The following is an 18,966-nucleotide window of genomic DNA, read 5'->3' as shown; positions in this document are numbered from 1 at the left end:
TGATTAATATGTTAAGGACACTAATGAAAAAAGTGGACAACATGCAAGAAGAGATGAGTAATGTGTGCAAAGAGATGAAAACTCTAAGAAAGAATCAAAAGGAAATGCCAGAAATGAAAAACGCTATGCTAGAAATGAAAAATTCCTTTGACGGGCTCATCAATAGACTGAATATGACCAAGGAAAGAATTAGTATCAAAATCTGATAAAGGATTTATATCCAAAATATAAAAAGAGTTCTTAAAACTCAACAATAAGAAAATAACCCTATTATAACATGGGAAAAAGATATGGACACCTCACCAAAAAAGATATACAGATGGCAAATAAGCATACGATGATCAACACTATAGATCATCAGTGGGTTGCAAATGAAAACAAGATATCACTACATGCCTATTAGAATGGCTAAAATCTAAAATAGTGACACCACCAAATGCTGAAAGGATGTGGAGCAACAGGAACTCTCATTCATTGCTGATGAGAATGCAAAATGATACAGCTATTCTTATGGACTGAATGTTTGTGTCCTCCCAAAATTTATATGTTGGAGCCCTACCCATGTGATGATATTGAGAGGTGGGGCCTTTGGGAGATAATTAGGTTTAGGTGAGGAAATGAGGGCAGGGCCCCCATGATGGGAATAGAGGAAGAGACACCAGAGCTTCCTCATTCTATACAGCAAGAAGGTGGCTGTATGGAAGCCAGGGGAAGGTCCTCACCAAGAACCGAATTTGCTGACACTCTGATTTTGGACTTCTCAGACTCCAGAGCTGTGAAAAATAATGTCTGTTGTTTAACCCACCCAGTCTATGGTATTTTGTTACGCAGGCCAAGCAGACTACGACAGCCACTTTAGAAGGCAGTTTGGCAGTTTCTTACAAAGTTAAACATAGTCTTATCATATAACCCAGCAATCCCTCTCGTGGGTAATTACCCAAATGAATTGAAAACTTATACCTATGCAAAACCTGCACATAAATGTTTATACTAGCTTTATTCATAATTGCTAAAAACTGAAAGCAACCAAGATGTCACACAACAGGCGAATAGATAAACAAACTGTGGTCCATCCACACAACATTATTCAGCAATAAAAAGAAATGAGTTGTCAAGCCACAAAAAGACATGGAGAAACTATTTTTCAAACAGCAGTCAGTCAGAAAAGACTCCGTAATGTGATTCAAATTATATGACATTCTGGAAAATGCAAAATTATGAAGACAGATTAAGATTCGTGATTGCCAGAGGTTGGGGGTTAGGGTAAGGGTGAACAGGGGTGAACATTGGATTTTTCAGTGTGGTGAAACTACTCTGTATGATTATATAATGGTAGATACAAGACATTATGCATTTGGCAAAACCCATAGAATTATATAACACAAAGACTGAACCCTAATGTAAACTACCGGTATGAACTTCAGTTAATAATAATGTACCAATATCAGTTCCTTGATTGTAACAAATGTACCACACCAATGCAGGTGCTATAATTGGGGGGAAGAGGAAAGGAGGAGGGAGAAGAGATGGAGGGAGTACATGGGAACTCTGCTTTCTAACACATTTTCCTAAACCTAAAACTGCTCTAAGAAATAAAGTCTATTAATTAAAAAAGACTTAAAGAATACACATACACACGTATACTTTTAAGTAGTGTTTTTATTTTGTTATATTTTCTACACTTTCTGGTTTTTTAGCAATAGGTGTCCGTTGCTTTATATTTAAAAAATTATTTAAAAAAACTATGACAAATATAATGAATAAATTTGGCATTAACATAATATGATCCAGATGAAATTAAATCCAGAAAACTGTGATCTCTGAAAATGTTGTGCAGTTAATATTATCTCTAATCCTTCCTTGTCTAGTCATATATTAATTAAAAGTCATGCTACCCCTCCCCCAGTTGTTTTCTAGAGAGAATAAATCAGGGATGCTCTTTAAAAATTAAAAAAAAGCTACCTTAGAAACTGCTAAAAATTATTAATATGGCAAAAGATAAGGTGTTTTCTTTGACTGAAGAGGGAGGTAGGCCTGGAAAGGGTTTCAATGAAACCTCTAACCAACCAACAAAGGCTGAACTTATCACAAATTAGAAACACAGAGTTTTCTATTAAATCAAAGGCTTTTTCAGTCCAAGTGTAAGGCTATATGGAGAAACAGTTTAAATTCAATAAAATATGAGTCACCAGTTACCTGATACCTCTCTCCTGGGAAGAAACTTGTTCTATCTGAATGTATTTAATTTCTACTTCAGCGTAGATATTTTCAAGTTTACAACGGTAAGAATTTTCTGGTCAATATTGATATAAAGATTATAATTTGATATAAGTGGAAATGTAGCTTTTTCACAGTCCTCTTTCTTTTATGCCAAACATACGTAACATTTGCCCTCTTAAATGTTTCTTCCTCTTTGCTAATTGGTGAGATTTTAAGGCTTAAAAGAAATCAAAATGATATATAATCAAGCCCCTTTCCCTATTTATTGTCTCCAGACTGCTGTTAGCAAAACAAAAACAACTCTTAAAATTAACAACATCACTACAATATTGATTGAAATGGCGTTGGTGTAATAATATCTCACATCCATTAATAGGCCTCAACTTTTCACTTAAGCTCATCTAAGTAGCTTGATCAGGTTCCATTATAATAATGTGTGCTTTCTTTCATTCCAGTATGACACAGCACAGAGATTTATTTCATATTGAACTTTAAAAAAAAAAAAATGGATTCAAGAACAGGTGTCTCAGGCTAGATTTGGAACTGCGTAAGTGAGCTTTGTGTTAGGGGATGATAAGAAAACATTTAAAATTTTAATTGAAGAATGCCAGGCACCAGAGGAAATAGCATGCAATTTTTAAAAATGCTAAATAAAGCCAACTGTCAAAAAGGGCAAGCTCGTTGGTGGTTTGGTGGTTACAGCTGTTCACCATCATGCAACAAAACACAATAGCTCTCTATTGAGGTGTGTCTCATCCATACGGTGGATTGCAGCCTCCTCACATCATTTCCATATCCTGGGGTTCAGTTACCATAGCATGGGCATAAAACTATTCAAAGTGAAAGAAAAGTGTTTTTTTTTCGCTATCTGTTGTTTTAAATTATCTACAATTATATCTTTTAGTTAATTTAGGAGAGAGTTAACTGCATCATTCTTACTGTTCTATGCAATGGCTACTGAGAAAAAGTGAATTCATCTTATTAGTACTGTTACAGAAAAATGTGTCCAAATCTCTTTTTTGAATTGGGATGTTGAGCGGCAGGCTGCAAAAAGGTGTTGTCTCACATTCCAATGACAAAAGAGATTGTAAAATGATGACTAAAGAAATACAAAAAACAGTTGGAGCTTTTACTTTCTCCTTATTTCCGGTAGTCACTAACCTAACCATAGAGAGCAGGAAGAACAGGAGAAAGAGCAATGGCCTTAAAAATCCACAAACTAAACCGTCTTTTTCTGCAAGAATCTCTTACCTGTCATCCCTGATACAAAATAATATTTGATGAATCTAAACTAAACTAATTAAACATAAAACTGGATAACATTTTATGTTCTACTAAAAAGCAATAGCTTTAAAATGCTAGTTTGCCCTCGACAGTAAATAATTCCGTCAATCACTGGGGAACAATTTCTTTCAAGTGATTTTTAAAGAATGACATGGCTAGATAGAGGGTTCAGGCTACTTTTTAGGCACAGTGCAAAGACTGCATTCCAATCTTCTCCAAATGATTCTTTTCCCTCTTTTCCCTTTAATCTGATCAGCATACTCTAAAAACCTAGGCAATTCATTTCAATGAGACAGAACACCAAGGTGGTCTCTAAAAAAAGGTATGGCAAATGCATTAACTTACAGAAGTGCTTCCTTATGCATTTGTGGCCACTTAGTTTTTACTCAATTACATAGATAATTCCACTACTAAAATAGAGAGGAATATGTATAAATAAATAGTTAAGGGCATATTACAGTTTCTATAGTAAAACACATACGACTATTAGTCTTTGTCTTCAAGAAGTGAAAATGACATTAAATATACGTTTTTATATAAAAATCAATGCCAAACACTATATCTGCACCAACACAGAACACAGAAACTAAAATTACTATTCATCAGTAATGCATACTTCTTTTCAGGCTAAGAAAAATGTTCAAAAAAAGAGATTTCATTTAATCAAATGAGAAATATTTAATTTAAATTATATATCCACAGCAGACCGAGGAACAGTGATTTGCCCATATATACATTAATTAGTTCAATAATCACATAGTAATTAATGATATTCAGAAAAAAATATAGCTAAAAACTATTACCAGATTTTTAAAAATGTCATGAATATACACAACATTTATTACTCATACAATGGATGCTGGTCTGCACAAACTACAAAATTAGGGAATCTTTATGCCTCCCCTTTTTGGTGTTTGGAATATTGTTCAATTGACATGGAATAATTTATCCTTTTCTTTTTTTGAGAAAAATTCCTTCATATTCAACCATTTCATTATTTAACTGTCATATTCTAAATTATCTTAGTAGAAAATGCATCTCCCAATGTAGTTTAATACTTTCTTGTGTACTTAATTTAGAAAGTACAAATCTTTCAGGATGACAGTTATTGTTTATATTCTTGCCACTGTTTACAATGAAGGGTTGAGTAATAATAACAATGTTAATCCTATGTCATTTCCTCAATTCAATTAAAATTTCCTAACAAGCAATTCTATATTAACTTGACTATCATTTGCTGATATACTTCAAAAGCATGGTTGCATTTACCGTTTTCCCCCCACATCATTGTTAATGTACTATAAAATTAGATGTTGGATGTCTATGAATAAGAAACCTATCATAAAAATTGCAATTACTCTGAATGTAAACATTAGTTTACAGTTTTGCCTATTCAATGACAGTTAAGAATGAATATAAAATGCAAGGTTTATTTAACTAAAGCACTATCATTTCCATACTTTTACAGCTAAAAATATACTCATATCTCAGCACCTTCTATCCAATTTGTTTTGGAGGCCCTTGAATAATATAGAATAATTAGATATCAGACCAGTTTTTTAGTCACATTTTACCAAAGGATAACTGAGAAGCAGATAGTTTAATGCTGTCTTCCACATAATTCAGCAATTCAGAGGCAGAAGGAAAAATAATGCCCAGGAGTTCTGATACTTTGGCATTACTCTACCTAAGCTATGACAGGCACATTTTTATCATCCTTAGGCAGAATTCTATACCTAAGATTTCTGGTCATTTTACAGCTTTTTCAAGACCAGTTCAAATGCCGTTTCTTCTCATTTTTCTGGTGGGAATCCCAATCCCTTGGGGTTCTTGCTTAAATTTTTATAAACAGCACTAACAGCATTTTGCTTCATGGGATAGAAATTTTAAATGTTTGTGTTTATTTCCTATTTAGATTGGGAGCTTCTTGAGAACAGGGACTCTGTCTTAATCATCTATACTGAGATTGGCAAACTTTTTCTGTAAAGGATCAGATAGTAAATATTTCATGCTTTACAGGCAGGCCACATATATCTCTGTCACATATTCTTTTTTTAAACAACCCTTTAAAAATGTAGCAGGCATTACAAAATCAGGCTTTGGGGATTAATGTTTGCTTTGATCCTTGAGCATAATGTTTAAATATCAGTTCTGACGTCAGACTAGGGGTTTCTTATTACCTCTGGCAAGTTATTTACCTATATAAAATATGGATAATGATAGCACCTACCACATAGGTTTACTGTGAATATTAAATGAGATAATATATGCAAAGTTCTTAGTCACTGTTACATAGTAAGGTTCACAAAGACTTACATAGGTGTGTCTCACGAAAACAGAAAAGTCCAAACATTTAAAAAAGGGAAGGAGGGAGAAAGAGAGGGAAAGAGAAAGAGAAGGAAGGAAGGGAGGGAACTACTAGCTCATGTTAGAAAAAAGATTCTTTATGAAAGGATTTCCTTTGGGAATTCTTTACATAGCTCCACTAGCATGTTTAAAACATGACTTGATATATAATTCAATTTATAGCAAATCTTTAAGAAACACACTTGTAACATAAAAGGTACATCAGTATTTATAAAAACACTGATAATTTTGAGACAGGTAGCAAGGCCCAGACATCCCACAGGATATAAGAGCACCTGGATTCTATTCCTAGCTCTAGCAACCTGGATAGGTTTTAACTAGACTTACGAGCATTTTTCAAAAACTTTTCAAATTCAATTGTTTCTACTCCATGATGACTTTGATGCTAATTATGTACTCCTACTTCCTAAATCATACCTCTTTTTATCTCTAAACTCTTTCTGCCAGAACCTTGTCTAAAAAGGGCAGAATATGTTGCTAAAAAGATTCACTCTTAGCAAGAGATTTTTTTTTTAATCTACAATTTAGTGAAAGTGTCTCACACAGTTTGCAGGGCATCGTTTGAGATTTGGACTGGAATACAGGAGAGGTGGATTTTATGTGCTTCTTCTATTGCATTTATTGGTCAAGTGCTTGGCACTATGTAAATAACCCAGAATATCTAGGCCCTGTTGCCATCTGGAAGCTCCCTCAAGGTAAAATAAACAGCTAAATTTAAATATAGAATGGTGCTTCTTCAAGTTTTCCACCAAAATGTTTCCAATAGCAGAAAAGGGTAAGGTAAACTCTATACTACTCAGGGTATGAAGGCTGGCCAAAACCAATGGGCTGAAGTTTGATGTTTCATCAAAATTTTTATTTTATACCATATATGTCCTGTTTGTTTTATTATTTGCAAATAATTTAACTTACATGCCAGCAAATAAAACTGATAGAACAGGAAAACGTACCATGTTTATCCTGGCAGTTTGCAAATCTCTGTCTTGCTTTCCCCAGGTTTAGTCATAACTTATTTGAGAAGCATTTATAGGATAAATATGAAAATAAACATCTATAATTGTGTTTAAGATGTGGGCTTACTCTGGGCAAGGCTGTTGTGTGGACAAAGCTTCAGCTCCCAATTCACATATTTTGTAACTACAAATGCGATACCATAGATGACTTGTGTCACCTTAAGTGGGAAGCTAAAGGTAAAGGAGGTATCATAGTGAAAAGTCGTTTGAGTTCTTCTGAGACATACATATATTCTAATTGGGATATTACATTCCTGAAACCAAGATTTTTCTTTCTTTTATGGACCATGAATAGCAAAACAAAAGTCTTATATACGTTGAAAAAGTCCTATGTATCTGCAGTGATACTTGCTTAGATCAGTAATTCTCAAAGGAGTGGGGTGTAAGGCAGAGGGACCTATTATAATCTTGAAGCAGGGATAGTTGGCTTTTCAACTACATATGATACCAACTCACTCTCCAGATCTCCTCCCTGTACCACCACTCCTTCCCCCAAACACAGCCAGTTGTAAAATCACTAATTGCAGAGAGCTACTGTTACAGGTGGGAGCATACCTTCTATCTCTGGTGTCTTCATATAGAAAAAATATTGAAAACTGATGGAGGCTCGAGGCAGCTGCAGGGAGACTCTTTAGTCCAGAATTTTATTATGATTAAATGGTGGGTTTATTAAGCACAGAGATATTCTAGTGTCTAGAAGTTATTTCTCTTCTCTGGATCTTTTTAAATTGTTCCATTTAACTTTATAACTTTAAAAGGGAAAAACTATATATGAAGCTCTTATAGAGGCCTAATTTTTATCTTAGAGTAAAAGGATAATTTTCCTGTTGTTGCAGGTTATAAGCTAATAATATATTCCATTATCATGTTTGTGTTTTAAAATTTGGAACCAAACACAGAGACAATGAACCAAACACAGAGACTGTATGCAAAATCATCTTAATACCTTTTATAGTTGTTAATCATTTCCCCCTGTTATTTTAGCTCTATAAAAGTGGGTAGGGAGGCAGTTACTGTGTATCATGAGCTCTTTTAGAGCTATACTGAGGTTTAGAAGCTATAATTGCTGAAGTTCAGGAAGCTACACACAAAAGAACTGAGATCACATATGGTAAAATTCAGTCCAGTATCCTTTCCTCTTCCATCACATTATCCAAACAGAGAAATCAAGATGCTTTTTTCCAGCATAATAGATCTAAAATATTTCATGCACTTATTTCAAGTTTCTATTAATTAATCACCAAAGGTTGAAAATATCACTGTAAAAATATGACATAGAAGCATATACATAGCCTATCTTACCATGTTTCCCCGAAAATAAGACCTAATCGGAAAATAAGCCCTAGCATGATTTTTCAGGATGACATCCCCTGAACATAAGCCCCAATGCATCTTTTGGAGCAAAAATTAATATAAGACCCAGTCTTATTTTCGGGAAAACACAGTAATAGGTATATTATGCCTATAGATTCTTAACCACATTGTTAGTTTATCAATCAGTACACCTGTGATCAGCCATTATTAAGGATATAAGCTGGTTAGAATATTTAGATTTCAATAAGACATCTCAGTACTTTTGTAAATGTTAAAAATATTAGTTTCACTGGAAAAATTTAAAGTCATAATTTAATCTGTGCTCTGATTGCTAAAGATTTTTCTTTTGACATAGGGAGATATTTGATTAAAGATATTAATGGTTAGAACTACCATATGATCCAGCAATTGTACCTCTGGGCATATATCCAAAGGAAACGAAATCACTATCTCGAAGAAATATCTGCATCCCCATGTTCATTGCAGTGTTATTTACAATAGCCAACACAGGGAAACAACCTAAGTGTCCATCAATGGAATGATGGTTAAAGAAAATATGATATATATGCATGTATATATGTAGGTACGTATATATATGCATGTATGTATGTATATATATAGGTATGTATATACATATGCATGTATGTATGTAGGTATGTACCTATCTATCTATCTACACACAACGCAATATTATTTAGCCATAAGAAAGGAAATCCTGCCATTTGTGAAAACATAGACTTTGAGGGCATTATACTAAGCAAAATAAGTCGGACAGAGAAAGACAAATACTGTACGATTTCACTTATATGTGGAATCTTAAAAAAAAAAAAGATCATAGAAACAGAACAGTTTGGTGGTTGCCAGAGGCATGGAGGGTTTGGGGGTAGGGTAAAGGGTAAAGGTGGTCTAATGGCATAAACTTCCAGTTAAAAGATAACTAAGTTCTGGGGATGCAATGTACAGCATGGTGACTATAACTAACAATACTGTAGTGTATATGTGAAAGTTGCTAAGAGCAAATCTTAAAAAATTCTTATCACAAGAAAACTATTTGTAAGTATGTGAAGCAATGGATTGAATTAAACTTATTGTAGTAACCTTTTCACAATATATACATACTCATACATCAAAATCATTAGGTTTTACATCTTAAATTACTATAATGTTATATGTTAATTATATCTCAATAATACTGGGAAAAATTTGATCTACCATGTTAGAACACTGCATTACCTTCCTATTCTCTCTACATGAAATGATAATGCAAAATTGTTGCGATAATAGAAATTATCCAAATTTTAAAATGCAGGAAAAACAGCCTTATAGAAGTGTTTCAGGCAATTAGTTAATAAAAATATCATGTTGCTTTTTTCTGGATTTTATGAATTTGTAGTATTTGTGAGCTTTTAAAAATGTACCAAGAGTGAACTCTAAAAAATATTAAAAATGAAACAAATTTTTGTAATTAAAAAAGAGTTTAATGGTTCCTAGATAACATCAAGAGCCAACTGAAAACAATTTGATTTCTAACTTGACTCTCTAAAGCGAAAACAAAACAAAGAGCTTTGACTCTTGAATTAAAACCTGTTGGTTTTAGGGAGGAACAAAATCACACCGCCATGTAAACGCAAATCCTGTAAGTGACACGTGTCTTCAAAACAAAATATTAGTCTCTCAATATTCAAACTTTGTTATGAACTACTTCTAGTTTCCCCACTGACTCCATGCTTTCTTGCCTCTCTTTTCACACGTGCCACTGACAGAAAATTCTTGTACCACATCTACCTGGCTGATTCCTACTCATACTTTGGGTCTTAGCTTAAAACTCACTTCCTCCAGAAGAATCCCTGATATGTGTTAGATATGTGCTTCAGAGTACCATTCACTTACCCATAACAAAATATATTTTAATCCTTCATTCAGTTGTTTGCCTTTCCCCCTGGCCTGCTCCTTACACAGCAGGGACTGTGCCCATTTTCTTCATGTAGTCTGGCATGGATCCCGGCACGGGTCGTGGCACGTAGGAAGTGCTTTTATTAAGTTTTTATTTTAATGCTGCCTCCATGTATGGATGTCAAATAAAACTCTTTGACCAAAAGCTTTCTGAAATGGGGTATGGAGAGAAGGTAACCATCCAGTTCCGATAACTAAATACAGCAAATGGCAATCTACCTAAACATGTACTTAAATCAGGCACCTCTAGGGCATTAAATTTTATCACATTTATAAAACTGTTTCTTACTAGTCATTATTTTCATTAAAAACAAAGTTTTCCAATTATATTTATTAAATTAAGTAATTCAGTTCAATTTATTACATATTTATTAAGACTGGTAAAAAGACAAGAAGGAAAACAGCTAAAGTGGTTCAACTGCGAATCTAAATAAATGTTCAATGTTTAGAATGAAAAAAAAAGTGGAGAATTGAGTTTAAATGGTTGAGGTTCTCTATTGCTAAATCATCTATTCAAGAGCAGTGTTTATATCAACTACAAAAGCATTTTGGAAGCTGGTCATCATACTTGTACACAACTACAACAGTTAATATATTTGAAAAAACAAATCAATAATTGTTGAAGAATACTGCAAACTATTAAATACCAAGATTCCCATTCTGAATTATCATAAAGGATCTTTTCAGAAGAATCAGGCCTATTATATGTATTAGTTTAGGTTTAGGAAAACATCTTGTGATATAGAAAAATAAATTGACCATTTTATCAACAGCTTTACAACAGACATCAACTGATGATGGGAAAGATTGTTATTATTTTCAACTGAAAGCTAGTTTTTAATATTTTGCTTCACTTAACTAAATTACTTATTACAAAGGATATGGTTTCATATACAATATAAAATAATGAAGAACAACAATAGAAATCAACCTACAATAAGGTATGATTTAGCTACTACTAACTCCTGTTCAAATGTGACAGATTTGAACAGGAATCACTAAATTCCACCTGCAGGCACATCATGTCAAGTGTGTATGAACAGCAATTTCATGACAGTGGCGCCAAGGGAAATATCCCAAGATTCTTTGTACAAGTCAGAACAATAACAGATGTAGTTGATTTATGGCTAATTGAAGGATTAATGTCAAAGAGCCTATTAAAATTCATTCTGCTTCTTCTAATCCTAGAAATAGGTTAATTTCTCCAAAAGGTACATACATAGATAATGTATATAAACAGAAACAGAAGTGGTTGGCAACCATACTTTTCCAAGCTTAAACATAAATCTCTTCCTTCTTTTGGCTACAAGATTAGCATCTAAATTATTTTAATTATGATGACTTCTGCACGCATATTGAAAATAATCACTAGTTTAATTAATTAAAGATGTCCAAAGGGCGCACACAGTTTAATTCATTAGCATGAAGAAAAATACGTGATTTTATACAATACCTGTAGTGATAAAGGAAAGATCTATTTAATTAAAGTCATACTTCTGTGCTACCATGACAAAATGACTTCTTTAATCAGGGACTACAAATGACTAAGAAGAAAATACCATTGATAACTTTTCAGTACTTTAAATTATATGGAAAGTTTGGAAAAAGTCACAGGATGGGGGAGGAAAGAGGGTGGAGATATTAAAATTAGTCGTTTTATTTAGTTTCTAGACTTTTAGGAGTTTCTCTGCCTCTAATCATTATTCTGCTAGGTAAGGTGTTTGGCATGTGTCTACTGGGAAGGACTTAGACTGGAGGTAGGTAGAAGTGAATGTACTAACCAGAGTTCTGTTATTTATAAGCTGTATGATTCTGGATAAATCACTTTGTATCCATTATGCCTTGGATTCCACATAAATAAAGGAAGGATGATTATGATTTCTCCAACCTGTTTAATTGTAACATTAAGAAATTCTGGGGGCTGGCCTGGTGGCCCAGGTGGTTGGAGCTCCGTGCTCCTAACTCTGAAGGCTGCTGGTTGGATTCCCACATGGGACAGTGGGCTCTCAACCACAAGGATGCCGGTTCGACTCCCACAAGGGATGGTGGGCTGTGCCCCCTGCAACTACGATTGAAAGGACAACAACTTGACTTGGGAAAAACCATGGAAGTATACACTGTTCCCCAATAAAGTCCTGTTCCCCGTCCCCAATAAAATCTTAAAAAAAAAAAAAATTCTGAATGTTTCAAATTCAAGCAACTTTTAATCTTCATAGCCTGTCCATACAAAATGCATCTATTCTCATAGATACAAAGTATACAAGAAGGATTAAAAATTAAACAAACCAAATAACTAGTTATAGCACATAGCACATAGATAGACAGGGCCAAACTGTATATACTAAATTTGATAAGTCCATTGAGGCCAACTTTTCACTTTTCTGTTAACTGACTACCACCCAAAAAGTTGCCTCTCTCTAGAAACAGTGAAATGTAAGAACCTTGCCCTGCTGTGGCTATACACTTCTACAATCAAAGCAGCTTGGAACTGAACTAAGTCCACAAATGAAAAAGCCGCAGTGAGCCTGACAGAGTTGCTTTGCCTGTATTTTCCTAATTTTAATACCTAATCTATTTGCACCACCTGTAAACTACAGAGCAGATCAATGGAAAATGTAACCTCAAAACTAAAGCTCTGTTAGGTTCTAGATTAAAAAGTTCACTTTAAAATTTGCAGTGAGTTACAAAGAAAAAATATGTTGATATATAGAGTAAGGCTCCTAAATCATCCTAAGGAAGACAAAATATTATCGTAAGATAACAGTTTAAAATCTATATATAGGACCTTTTATACAGCAACTGAAAGCATTTTATAGAAATTACCCAATTAACTTTCCTGACACTTCCGTGAGGTGTCAGATATTATCTGATATTTTCCAAAGGCGACAAAAAGAAACAAAGGAACTAAAGTTACTTTGCTAATGACATAGCTCCCTAGTCTACATTTAGTGTTTTAACTTGTGAAAAATGGTACTTACCTCCATGAGAAATTGTATTAACTGAAATTCCTCAGCCTTTTTAAAAATGTTTGACTTCTCACTGGATGTGAGTGCAGAGACAGTGTATTATTTTGCTTAGCAGTTCACCTAATAACTTAGTTCAGTATCTTCCGCACTGTAGGCACTCAGTGTGTATTTGCTCAAAAGGCCACACATGACAGTGAGAAATTACTAGAGCTATGTAATTGTCAGGAACTATGCTAAGTGCATTACACATATTATTTCATTTAATCCTACCAACAACAACTCAAAGAGGTTAAGTAAATTATTACTTCTCACTTTACTGATGAGAAAACTAAGGCGTAGGTTAATTAACTTGCCCAAGACTACCAAATGATAAAGTCGGCATTTTAACAAAGGAAGCCCAGCTTCAGACATTGCTTAAAGATCATCGCTGTAGAAAGAACAGACTAGCAGTAAGAAACTCTGTCTATTGCTTCTACCACCAAATCCTAGGAGAGGAGGGAAATTTCTAGCTGCTCTTTATAGAATATCTTTTACAATGCCTAATGTGGTATCTGAGTCACATTACTCATCATCAAATGTCTCCTGAATAAAATTTAAAATTGTAGAACCAAATTAGGCTTCATTGTCCTTAACTGGAGATAAAGGTACTTGCATAGTCTGCCTCTGGTTCTCAAAGTGTAGGCCCTGGACCTGGAAACACTGTCAGAAATGCAAATTCTCAGACCTACTGAATCAGAAACTAATGTTTTAACAAGCCTTCCAGGTGATTCTCATGCATGCTGAAGTTTGAGAACGCCAGGTCTACCTTACTTACAGGATAATTGTAAGAATCAAATGAGTTCAATAATGTGGAAGGAACCTAAAAATAATTTGGTTAATATGGCAGTTCAACCCAGAGATCTGTCATGAGGCACAGGCTTCTTACCTGACCAGTGTCCAGTGGAGATGCCAGATCTGTCTGTGCAGGTCTCACTTACAGGTCTAAAGACAGTTTCCCATCCACCAGTAGCATAGCGCCAATTCTGAGATTCCAAGATAAGTGTTCGCTGGGTGCCATATGCGATCATGAAGCAGTAGACCACATGATGGAGTTGACAGCCATAGCCACAGCCTTTGTTGATATTACACACTAGCTTCTTGGCTTTGCTGCAGTCCTTGGGATTCTGTCAGGGAGGAAGAGAAACAAAGGTGAAGATAAGCTGTACAGAAAGGCCAACTTCTCTTTATAGGTGACAAGTGCAAAAATCATATAAGCCAGGACTGATCCAGTATATTTTATAAAGCAAAGAATCTAGCTTTAAAGATTGAACGTCAAAGACTTCATTACAAATTTTATGTGCATACTTAGGGAGATGTCAGTTGGAAACATCACTAAACAAATGTGAAATTACACAGTTACGTTTAAAAGAATACTCTTTTCCCTATCAGAACATGCAAGTGTGAACTCAACGGTGCTTACATTGAGGTGTTCATGAAGGAAGAAAAATAGTTCATTTATTCCAGCTGCACTTCAGCATTCTGAGCTGACCGTCCCTGATGAAACTCCAATCATTTGAAAGGAAAAATTAGAATTGACCTATTAATTCCATCTACCTCCAGAGTTTTAGACATTCCCAACAAAGTCATTATGGAAATAAAGCCACTGGGTGAAAGGATATCTGAGTTCGAGAATAACAAAATATCAGTCATGTGACTTTTTAAAACAACCAATCTTGATGACAGCTACTAGTAGTAACTTTCACAATAAAATATAGAACATGTTCTCTATTAGCTGTCTTGAGAATCAGTTTTTAATCAGGAGATTCATTTTCCTATTTGTATACTTTGCTGTAAGATGACTAGAAAATGGTTAAAACACGTTACATTATCTAACAGTGGGTGCAATGGGGTTAGCTACTGTGAGAATTTCTTTTTTTCCATTCTAAAGTTTCAATACAGCTCGTATGCGCTGTTGCTAAATATCCCTAGGCATCTTAGGTCTTCAAATAAAAATTTGTTTTGACAAGGCCTCCTTAGGCTGAGAAGTTTTTCAAGCTGTCTGTCTTCAAGGGAAGACAAAGAATGGGCGCTGTCAGGAACAGAATCTTGTGTCCCATACAAATAAGAAGCAAGGTAACCAGTTTTCAATTTACAAGAGCCTTGAATGAAGCAGTTGCCAAGCAGGCATTTTCTAGGGATATTATCTGTTCTGTCAAGTAGAGCCCTAGAAATAAAAGCTAGGACAGTGAGCCTATAAAGTGATTCTGAAGGAAAAGCTGAGAGGGAGAAACGCAGCACAGTTACGTTCAGAAGAGGCTATCCTTCATATTCAAATATGCCAGTGCAGGCTGGCTTTTTAGATCAAAGCAGAACCTATACCATCAACAGCCTTCTGAAGAGTTAGACCCCTAGGAATCCAAGACAGCCCAGATAAAATCCAGCAAGATCCGGTCAATACTGCTTCTCCAGTCAAGTACTAGCGGTGCTGATTCTTTTCACTTGAGACTGAACTCATGGCAGACTCCTATGGCAATAACCATTCCCATTCCAGCTGTTACAGCCACAGAAGATTTGAAGGGACAGAGGGGTGTGATGTTATGTGGTATGGGAGACCAACATCATTTGCTTTCTGTACAATATTATTCAAAGATCCTAGGAATAAATAACATTCTCAGACTGATCCAAAGCTTTATTATTAACTCAATAGTTTATCAAGAAAGCAAATAAAGAACATTGACATTTGCCAGATTTTTCATGCTTTGTAAGAAATATATAGCACTTTAATATTTCTAAAATTCATATAAGTGAAAAAGAAAATGTCCTTCATATATTTTTCAATAAACTTTTTCTTTTAGAACAGTTTTTAGATGTACAGAATTACTGCAAAGATAGCACAGCAATCCAAATACCTTACACCCAGTTTCCCCTATTATTATATCTTACATTAGTCTTCATATTTTTAAGGGGAATAAAAGGGGGAAACATAATAATGGAAGCATCTGACCTTTAGTTTTGAAACTATAGATTTTTTTATTTAAAAGAAGACTAACTTCTGCATTTAAGAAAACATATCTACTGTGTTTCTTAAGAGTTTAATTAGAACTCAATGCTCCAAGCACAAGAACTGAGTCATAAGAGAAAGAAGAGGGCAGTTTATGAAATGAAGCTTAATTCATGAGTCTTAATGGGCCTCAAATCAAGCTGAAGAAAGAATCTCAAATCTTTTTGTTATGTCATAGGTAACACTGAGAAATGGGGGGAAAAGTCCATTATGTTTTGTTCTCGAATGAGAAAGGTCTACATACACAAGGTAACCAATGGAAGACTCCAAGGAAGAGAGTGGTAAGAGAAAACGAATGACTGGAATGATAACAATAAATAAAACACTGACAAAGCTCAGAGTCACAGCCCTTTTTTTTCTTCACTAAAATAATTTTAAACGTACGGAAAATTCAAAGATCTTTTGAATAAAAGATTCAGAAAAAGGCAGGAAGACAGTGAGAAATACAAAAAGTATGTGTGTTCCTAACACAAAATTAGGGTCACCAGACTCGATATCTAGAAAAAATAAGCAGGTGTTTATAAAGTTAACAAAGCAACAATGCTTGAGATACTAGGCAGGGCCTAGTATAGGAAGGACCCTTATAGGAAACCCCTTGTCAGAGCTAAGTCAAACATACCTCATTTATCCTCATAATCTCAAGAGACATTATTTCACACTGGATAAGTGCAATACCTTTTGTATTTAGTGCTATACGGTGCCCCAATCTTGAGCCCTTATAAACTAAGTGCTATGTAAGTAACATTTTTAGTTATAATTCTGCAGCAAAGCTATCACCATAGTACATATAAATCAAGAAATGAAGATTTAAGATAAAATTGGGTTCTTCTGTATTCCGTTTCCTTTTCAGTGTTTTTTTTTTTAATACTATCTGAGGCATTTCTTCTGATACTGTTAGTTTCCAAGAATGACCCATCTCAATAGAACTAAAAGCTGTATTTGTTCTCACTGTCCTATAAATCAACATTAGGAAGCATATTTAAAAGTATGTCTCTAACTAAAATGGAATATTAAAGGAAGCAGTATCTCTTAAACCTAAGTGATTATTAATTCACTAAACGCTATCATAATGCTGAAATATTTTAGTCTTTTACTTTGGTTAAAATATGAAAAGTGGGGGGCGGGGTGTAAAAAAATATGAAAAGTTACCATTGGACATATTTCAAATTAAGAAGTCAGCTTAATTTCTTATTCTTTTCTATAATAGCAAAGTGGAAACTTTGCTAAAAAAGTGAACTGACTAGTAAACCACAGCCATTATTATATTACCTAGCCACTGACTGCTAGGATTTAGCGGTTTCCACTGCCTTCACTTAGTAAATTAGTAGTTAATTGTGACTTAATGATGTAATATTACAAAATAGTACTGATTCCATGGCTTTTAAATTAAATCTCATATAAAGCATTCTGCCATGACTACTTAGATTTTCCATATACACAAAGACTCTTCAGAGAAAAATCTTCTAGCCACGATGTAATTTCTCTCATTTCTCTGCCCAGAGTTACTTACAGACCAAAACATTGCAGGAAAAGACTAAACTAACAATAGCAACAAAACATTTAGTCAATATAAACTCTTGCAAAAAGGAAACGCTTACTAAACTATTAGTTCAACTGAACTGCACGTATGGAACAAATGTGATGTCAAGTCCATAGTCACAAAAATAAACTGCAAGCCAGAATTTAGAATTCAGGTCTGTCTCAATTCATTACCCGGCTCTCATCCATCCCCCATGATGTCTTCAATACAAGATGCACAAGAAGTGCAGGCTCAGAGCATGTACCTGGTCATTTCCCCCCAGCTTTATGGATGCATCCCTGACAAATAAAAATTGTATATATATTGTGTATGTTGTGCGCAACATGATGTTATATGTACATAATGAAATGATTACCGCAATCAAGCTAATTAACATATCTGTCATCTCACATAGTTATGATTTATTTTTTGATAAGAACACTTAAGATCAACTCTTAGCAAATTTCAACTATACAATACAGTATTATTAACTATAGCACCAAGCTGTACATTAGATCTCTAGAACTTATTCGTCCTACATAAGTAACCTTTGTACCCTTTGATCAACATCTCTCCAATTTCCCCCACCTCCCTGTCCCTAGTAAATACTGTTCTACTATCTGCTTTTATGCATTTGACTTTTTTAGATTGCACATATAAGGGAGAAAATGCAGTATTTGTCTATGTCTTATTTCACTTACTATAATGTCCTCCAGATTCATCCATGTTGCAAATAGAAAGATTTTCTTCTATTTTATGGCTGATTAACATTCCATTGTGTGTGTGTGTGTGTGTGTGTGTGTGTGTGTAATCTCATTTTCTTTATTCATTCAGTCATCCATCAATTGACAGACACCTAGGTTGTATCCATATCTTGGCTATTATGAATATTGCTGCAATGAATATGTGGGTGCAACAAAATAGTGACTTCAAGATAGTGATTTCATTTCCTTTAGATATATACCCAGAAATGGTCATTCTTTTTTTTAAGTTTTTGAGAACTCTCTATACTGTTTTCCATGACTATACCAACTTACATTCCCACCAACAGTGAACAAGGGTGCCCTGTTCTTCACATCCTCAATACTTACCTTTTGCCTTTTTGATAACAGCCATTCTAACAGATATAAGGTGATATCTCATTGTGGTTTTGATTTGCATTTCCCTGATGAGTAATGATCTGTTGACCATTGCATGTCTTCTTTTGAAAAATGTCAAGTCAGGCCTTTAGCCCATGTTTTAATAAGGTTATTATTGTTTTTTGCTACCATGTTTGCCCGAAAATAAGAC

The 18,966-nt window shown here is 34.4% G+C and overlaps 1 protein-coding gene across 4 annotated transcripts in view; it reads right to left on the bottom strand.

The window, feature by feature from the left end:
• FUT8 (fucosyltransferase 8) overlaps positions 1–18,966 on the bottom strand; it is a 211,913-nt gene that overhangs the window by 28,891 nt on the left and 164,056 nt on the right. For all 4 annotated transcript variants that reach the window (XM_019733553.3, XM_019733552.3, XM_074327355.2 and 1 more), the window contains one exon: positions 14,043–14,280. In XM_019733553.3, the coding sequence (XP_019589112.1) occupies positions 14,043–14,280 (238 nt within the window). The remainder of the gene's footprint in view (positions 1–14,042; positions 14,281–18,966) is intronic.

Source organism: Rhinolophus sinicus, chromosome 3, assembly GCF_057876585.1.
Source record: "Rhinolophus sinicus isolate RSI-liver-muscle chromosome 3, RSI-T2T, whole genome shotgun sequence".
NCBI lineage: Eukaryota > Metazoa > Chordata > Mammalia > Chiroptera > Rhinolophidae > Rhinolophus > Rhinolophus sinicus.
Note: the sequence above shows the minus strand (reverse complement) of the source record. Positions and strands in the feature narration are given on the sequence as shown.